Here is a 7,931-nt window from a genome sequence, read left to right on the forward strand (position 1 = left end):
TTTTTAATTTTGCTGCTTTTCCAAAGAATGAATCTTTATCTCTCGCGCTCGTTACCTCGTAGGTAAGTCTAGGGAGAAGCTTTGAATGAGGGGCGGGAGGAATGTTTGGCGCACCGTGAGTGCCGCTAATTTTAGTGGAAAACCGGAGCGTCTATATGTGCTGTCATGCAGGTCAACATCGGCATTCGCGACTGATAGACGCCTTTTTGCAAAATTACGAAACGCAACAGTTGAAAATATCGGTGTACCGTTGATATATCCAATTATAGGTGCTGCGAGAAAATAATTCACGTCAATCATTGCGTTCGTATCATTGCGAATAAACACAGAGATCATTTTAATCTCTAGTATTAAAATCAGACTTGCTAAAATTTAAATCACTGCACCGGTTTAAGATTATGAAGCGTAAAATCACGATGATAAATTATAAGTTTGGTAAAAGAAAGCAATACTTGAATCGAGTCATTTTGTAAGCATTTGTTGAAAAAGAAGAAAAATTGCGTGATAAACACGTGTAAAATATTTTAACGCTAAAAAAAGAACGATAATAATTCTATTAAATTTTTTTTACAGAAATCGCATCTCCTGATGAGAAAAGTTCATGTGAGCGCATACCTAAGGATTAAGCGCAATCACCTTTGCGAAAGAGAAACACTCACGCACTGTTATTCGCGGCAATGTGTGCACGCCGCGGGACGCCTTTCTATTTGAGAAGAAAGGTCATTTGGATGCCTGTCTCAACTGCGTCTTTCTTTCAAATTGCATTTTGCGCGACGAGATTTACTTTAAATTATCTCCAAAGCGTCGAGAAAATAAAGGAGACGCGTTGGAATAATTAATGTCTTAGGTTCGAATAGCACGAAGCGATTAAAACATAAACTCGGCTCAATTTTTCGCATTGCAAGATAATGCGAGTTGTACACCTACGTGTGTGTCATGGAATATCCCGAGATGAGTGCTCTCTCATATTTAAACGGCTTGCGTAACGCAAAAAGTGCGTTACGCAGCTGGTCTCGTCGCTACGCACGTTGCACTCGGTAACGTAAGTTACAAAAGTAGAGTAAACTCGCGAAGAATTTCGGTGTGCAATATCGAGATCGACAATAAAGATTAGCGGATATTAGTTAATTTCCGTAATAATCATAAGCGTTATTTTGTTATCCCACATACTTTGTCATATTTTAATAAAAATTAACATAATAGGTATTCCAACTACGAGTTTTTAACAAAGTTCGGAATATATTTTATAGACTCGTTTCTCGAATATTCTAACTACATTTTCGTCATATCATTAATCAGTCTGACACAGCGAAATCTAAATGCATTCTTTGCCGCTTCAAGTCTAGGTGTAGATTGCATTTCCATGCTGTGTATGCGAATAAACGTACCGGCGATAGACAGAGAGATAAATGCACTGAGATAGTATCGCTTAAAAGTGCAGAATAAGCAAATTATACATCTTCATACACTCAAAAAAGTGGTTTTGCAACTACAGCAAAAATTTTCTGGGTGCGCAAAATTAACCGAGGTACATAAATGATTAGCAAATACTGTGATATCGCATATGTTTCGCATTTAATCAATCTAAGTGACAGAGACAGAATTTATATCTGAACTGTTTGTGAAATTTAGAAAGAATGTTTTTCTGTGGCGCCTATCCATGTTAAGGCCAATCATACTTGTTATAAAGTTTGGCTGTGGTAGACAGAAAAAATTAGCGGCAAGAAACAAATGAATATATAATCCTCACGTCTAACATATTTGTATAACGCGCTCAATCTATCTAGCTCTTTTAAACAATTTTTCTCAATTTTTCGATGCTGCAGTTATAATTGGCAGTTATATTTCTCACAAAGATCGTTCTGTAGTATCGAAACTCATATTTATCCAATGCAGTGATTAACATTTGGCAATGGGACCTAAATTTTCTAGAAGATATTATTAGAATGTTGCTGCTATAAATTCTATATGTAACAGACAATATTCTAACAGATACAAAAAATAGCGATAAATTTTTGTTGTGACACCTAGAAATCTACCTATATCAGCAAGACATTTTTTTGAGTGTATATAACAGAAGTGAGAGAGAGAGAGAGAGAGAGTAACATAACGTGTATAAAAAATTACAAGAAAAATTGTCTAGAAAATCAACTAAAGTATATAACAAGATTTTAAGGAATAACAAAAAGTAATAGATACGATAAAAATTCATAACAACACAGATACGCGAAGGTGATCAAGCTAAAGATTGTTAGAGATATCTTTCGAGGTAAAAACTATTGAAGGCAAATAAAATGTCTAAAAATTTCTACAGTAAACTTTGAGAAACACTGTCGCGGCGGAAACGTGAAACGACGCGAAACTCAAAAGCGGTGTCTCCGAAGCCGCGGGCTCGTAGATATATTTGCCGACGGTCGCGTCCGGGAACGTGTCTCGGAGGACGAGAATAGTAGCCGGTCTCCCGGTCGCGAGGTGAGACACACTTAGAAATCTAGAAGAACGACTATGTGACGGATGCGAGATACTAGGAGACTTCCGCGCCGCGGCGAACGAACATATCGGCGCCCTTATAAGAACGCTTGTCCGGCGTCTCGTTAGAGCGGAAACGCACATCCGGAAGTCACCCGGCGCGCGCTACCGGAAAATAATCGATTTGACAAAACGTATTTCATTTTCTACATATCAAGAGGATTGGACATTAATTTATTGAAGAGCGAGAATAAGACTTAAAAAAAAAAGAGAGAGAGAAAGTCTGTATATCTGGAAAGATACACATTCGTTTCAATGTTAGCGCCATTTCATTGTGGTTTGCGAATGTGAATGTAATTTCTAATACCACAGTTCTTCGCGATACCGCAGCTCGCACACTTTTGCGGTATGAGAGGGGACACACAGGGATCCGTATTTTCTCGTCGCGCATTTTACGCCAAATGCTTAAATCTGTACAATGTCGAGTCAAAGCGATTTTCACATTAGGCAAATCAAGACTCTAAATTAAACAATCACATTTACCGTTAAATGCAACCCTAAATAATAGCGAGAGAGGCATGTCATACGAGTAAATCATAGAAATCTCGGAACCGCATTATCATTGTTACATAACTCGACAACACTACTGTCGTTACTTATGAATATTATCACTGGCGTCATCATTTTTCTAGCTACAAGAATTCATCGGTATCGTTCATGCGTAATCACTGACACTATCGATATACGAAACGCCGATAGTAATTACCGATCGTGTGAGGACCTCTCAACGATTGCCGGGCCACGCTTTCTTCGCCTCGAGTATCAGCTGAACCTTTTGCACGAATACAAGTGTATGTCGAAGCACGTGCGATCGAATCTATCGCGTTACCTCTTCCTACTTTGCAACGCGCGCAAATAACAGTTCCACGAAAAAAAAAATATCAATTGCGTTTAATCCTTTCGCTGCTTCTGGCGGTGCGACGTAATACGTAATCCCCAAGCGCGTTTTCAGCTTTACTTCTCTTGGCGACTAATGGATTATGCATGTCCTTCGCGAGAAAGTTGCACATAAATGTTAAATATTTTATCAAACTATGCAGATTGCAAATATATTCGCTTTAATTTTTATCGAAGTACATCGGTGCGTATGGTTTGATAAATATTATTGTTTTGCCTCATGAATGACGAATATCGCAAAGTACTACGAATGATTGATTTACCGATTATCTATTATAATGATGAAAAATATTATTTAGATTTTACAAATTATAAAATTTACGAAATATATGATAATAGACCCGAACTTCTCCGCGATTATAACATAAGCATCTTGGAATGTTTATAATACATTTATCATTAAATATAAGTCAAGTAGCACACGATATCTTCCACATATTATTTTCTTCGAGTTATAAATATACTGTATAAACGCGCATTTCTATCTCTCTATTGTTCGAAAGGTATCAGTTACTGCTTCCAGTCATTCTCAAACAGATAAAACCTTTATCACCACAACGCAACCAATTCTTCTTATCCTTTGCATGATTTTTATGACATTGCGATTATATTCGAAAACTGATGATATGCTAGAATCATAATAAGATTGACTTTGGCAATAGCATCGTAAAATATTGAAAGAATATTCTTTAGAAACTAGTTTGTCTATAAATTATATATCGCGTTTTTTTTTTTTTTTTTAAATATCGCGAAAAAATACTCGACTTCTCCAGTAAAATCTTTATTTGCGTTCGGAATCACGGTTCTCGATTTGGGTAAAAGAGAGCAACAAACTTAGCTATAACAGTCTCATACCGGTTTCACCAGATAAATCGAGATAGTTCCCCTTCTCCCATGTTAAATTAAGACATCCACGAATAAATTATTAAACATGTAAACAAAAATTGTACTAAAAATTAAATGAAGCAATCTAATAGCTTTGTCAATCTTTATTTTAGGACTACATTTTCCTATCTAAAATAAACGCATTAATTTCACGCGCTTCTTCGTTTTTTTCGTAAAACATATTACATACCTATTGTTATTAACGACGATATATTTAATCCGCCGCGATAAAATCGGAAGCGTTCGCGATCTGGAAGGCGCGAGACAACAATCGCGGACATTATTATTCGCGCGTATCGAGGACTTGAACCAGCGGTCCAGCGGTACACACTCGAATTGCACGACACGACGAGTCATTTATGCAATGCTTACGCGGTGCATCGACGAGCCGAGGGATCCTCGCAGGTACGCGCTCTCCGATGCCGGCAAACCGCGGAAGTGACGATGCGTCGACGTGCACCATCGCGAGTGCAATCTATAATATAATGCGTAATGTGCCTTGAGAAGCCTCTACTAATCCCCCCGCGTTTCGCCCATAAACGAATTTCCGCAAGCAGTTTGTATCAGCATTTCCCAAGCTCTGTATCACGAATTCCTGGCGATTTCAATGAGTTCGTGTTAACCATTAATTATGTAGTGTAATACATGCGTATTTCACATACGCAATTTCTCGTATATTTACGTGAAATTACATTCTTGTAAGCGAATAACGAGGATTATAGAACATATTTTTTTATCGGTAGAGTTTTATATAATATAGAAAAATGTAAACTGTGTACAGATATATGTGTGACATACATATAATTAAAGTAATTTAATGTAAAAGAGAGAAATTAATCAATTCGAAGGAAAGCTTGTAAATTACCGTTTCGAGATGATTGTGGATATCATCAAAAGCATAAGAAAAATACACGGCATAAAGCATATTCACAGAAGTGATTGTACACATTGTTTCATGTGTGAGGAAAAGTAAAGAGAAATTTCCAACTTTCTTCCACTTTGGACGATCATTGCGGATGAAATGTCCAAAATGACAAGAAAGGAAAAAAAAATGAATCGCGTAAACAACGTTTTTATAAATATGATCATTGACGTTGAATGACATGGAAAAAGTAACAGAGATTCTCCTCTTGTGCAGAATCATCAAAAGTGAAATACGTAAACAGAGAATGCTTCATCCCGAGTGATTCGTGAGAACGTTAGGTTTCGTTTCACCGTAAATACGCGAGCATTTATATTTAATCGCAACGATCATTCGTCAAACTCAGCATAATATAACATCCCCCCCCCCCACTCGCTATACCTAATAGCTGTCATATCAGTTCCGCTTCGAATCAAGAACAACCGATGTCATTCTGAGATTGAAGGAAATTGTCCGATATAAAATATTCATCGTTTCATCTTTAAATTATAAAATAATAATATTTAAAAATAATTAGCTCTCTCTTTTTAATGTAGTTGATCTTATATTTCTGATATGGAATAATATAACTTAAATTCGGAGATATTATTATATAGAATGCTATAGAGAATTACGAAAAGTAAAGAACAGGCGAAAAAAAAAAGTGTCAATCTACGAGAGATACCAACGAAAATTTGTCGAATACGATGGTCCAATATTCGCTAACAAATTTTTCGTTGTTTCTTGTATAACAACCACGAAGATTAAAGCCAGCAAGGCAATATTTGTATAACATAAAAAAAATTGTAGAGATCATACGACGTAGATCATGTGCTTCGCAACGAGACGCGCCCGAAACACGCGATCATCGTCGATCAAAGTAATGACGTGCATTTTATAGATGCATATGTATATACACGCGCGTTTCCTACATCGCGTCGGAACAAATCCGCGGTGGGAGTTGCATAATTATTATTTCGAACGATAGCGCGCTATAAAGCTGCTGCGACATGTTTACCGATTACGTAAGCGCGCAATTTCGCGCCATTGGCAGAAAGTGCGAATGTCGCGCTCTTTGAAAAAGAAGAAAAATATTTCTCATTTCTTTTTTATCAAATACATTCTCCGGGATAAACGCGTTAAACAGGGATATCGTTAATCCTTTTTTTTCTCGACCCTTTCCGTCAAGACGCCGCATATAAATCTTTGCTCTCTCTCTTTCTCTCCCCCCCCCCTCTCCCTCTCTTTTTCTCGCCATTTGTCGTTTTTCGATTGCACTTTTTTGACTGGTGAAAATATCTTATTGATACCTTTCGTAAATCACACACACAATCTTGTTAATATTACAATAGAGTTGCATATAATTTGACGCAAATGACCGGATTTTCGATTGATATACATACATATATATATATGGCATTGAGAAAACTTTGAAAAAACTTACTTTTTATGTCAAGCAACGCGCGCGCCGAAACACAATGTTCCAATAATGTGATGTTCTTTTTTCAAGGTCACAGCTATTATTTAATTTTTAGACAGCGACACGTCTTATTCAATCGAAACCCACACAAATGACGTTAAATTTAATTGTTGCGATGCGATTTAATTGGCGCGCTCCGATGACGCGAAACGTCAACTCTGATCGCTCTGACGTCGGCGAGTATCGTGACTTCTCGTCGAGCGACACGACACGGAGGTTAGGGTTAACTCCTGTTGCTCGCGAATCCTTGCGTTAATTTTTGTCTCGCGAGGACGAATCGGAAAATGCGATCGCGAGCTTTCGAGGACGACGAACGAGACGAGAGGAAAAGAAAGAGATAGATAAATGAGAAACAGACGCGAACACTTACCTTCTCTTTCGCTCTGCCTGCATGTTTTTGCACTGTCTTCGCGATTAACGCGCCCTTACTCTCGGCCATGATGCTCCCGTAACGTCGGTCGCGGAGTGCAAGAGTCCCGAAGGGAAGAAACGAGCGAAGCACTTAAACTCTCTCAACTCTGTCGATGGCTCGCAGCTTTGCGCAGGGGAGGGGAGGTAACGGCGCACCGACTAGCACAAATCAAAACGCACGTATCGAAGCGCGGAGAGACACTGAGAGCACGACCGACGCGCAGACCCATGCGTCGCTGGCGGCCATATTGGCGCATGCGCGATCGCCGCGCGACGTCGCCACTTGCGTTGTTCAAACGCGCTCGGTTATATCCTTGCGATCCGGATGAATGTAAATATGTTGTGCTATAATTTGTAAAAATATTAGCTGAAAGAAAAAACACATTAAGCAATTTATCTCGTAAATTTTAAATTGAGCTTTCTTACTTTGTGTCACTAGGAAATTTTCAAATTTCGAATACAATATAAAAATAAATAGCAAATCTGTGGAAGCAATTCTAGAAACAAAATCAGTTCATTAGAATAATATAAAGATAATTTGTCTTTTTCTGAAAAAACAAAAATTAGCTTATATAAGAGAAAATAGATAAAGAAAAGATTCATATTGTTGCTCGTGATGAAAGCATCAAAACAAACACGTGAAAAAATTGAGATTTAGTCGTCAATATACATTGGATACACTATCATTGATTTGTAAATATTTTTATTAATAAATTATCTTTTCTTATTTTGTGTGATGAGGATTGCTCGAAATAAACAACCGTTATGATAAAAATCCATTTTAACAACGGAACAGACAGACAATATATACGCAGATGTAATATATAT

The 7,931-nt window shown here is 37.6% G+C and overlaps 1 protein-coding gene across 3 annotated transcripts in view; it reads right to left on the reverse strand.

Annotated features, from left to right (window-relative positions):
* Nucleotides 1-7,326, reverse strand: part of LOC115244062 (myc box-dependent-interacting protein 1) — a 32,416-nt gene extending 25,090 nt beyond the window's left edge. For all 3 annotated transcript variants that reach the window (XM_029821444.1, XM_029821443.1, XM_029821442.1), the window contains exon 1: nucleotides 7,063-7,326. In XM_029821444.1, coding sequence (XP_029677304.1) covers nucleotides 7,063-7,131 — 69 coding nt within the window. In that variant the 5' untranslated portion in view covers nucleotides 7,132-7,326. The remainder of the gene's footprint in view (nucleotides 1-7,062) is intronic.
* Between the last annotated feature and the right edge of the window lie 605 nt (nucleotides 7,327-7,931).

Source organism: Formica exsecta, unplaced genomic scaffold, assembly GCF_003651465.1.
Source record: "Formica exsecta isolate Colony F162 unplaced genomic scaffold, ASM365146v1 scaffold79, whole genome shotgun sequence".
Lineage (NCBI taxonomy): Eukaryota > Metazoa > Arthropoda > Insecta > Hymenoptera > Formicidae > Formica > Formica exsecta.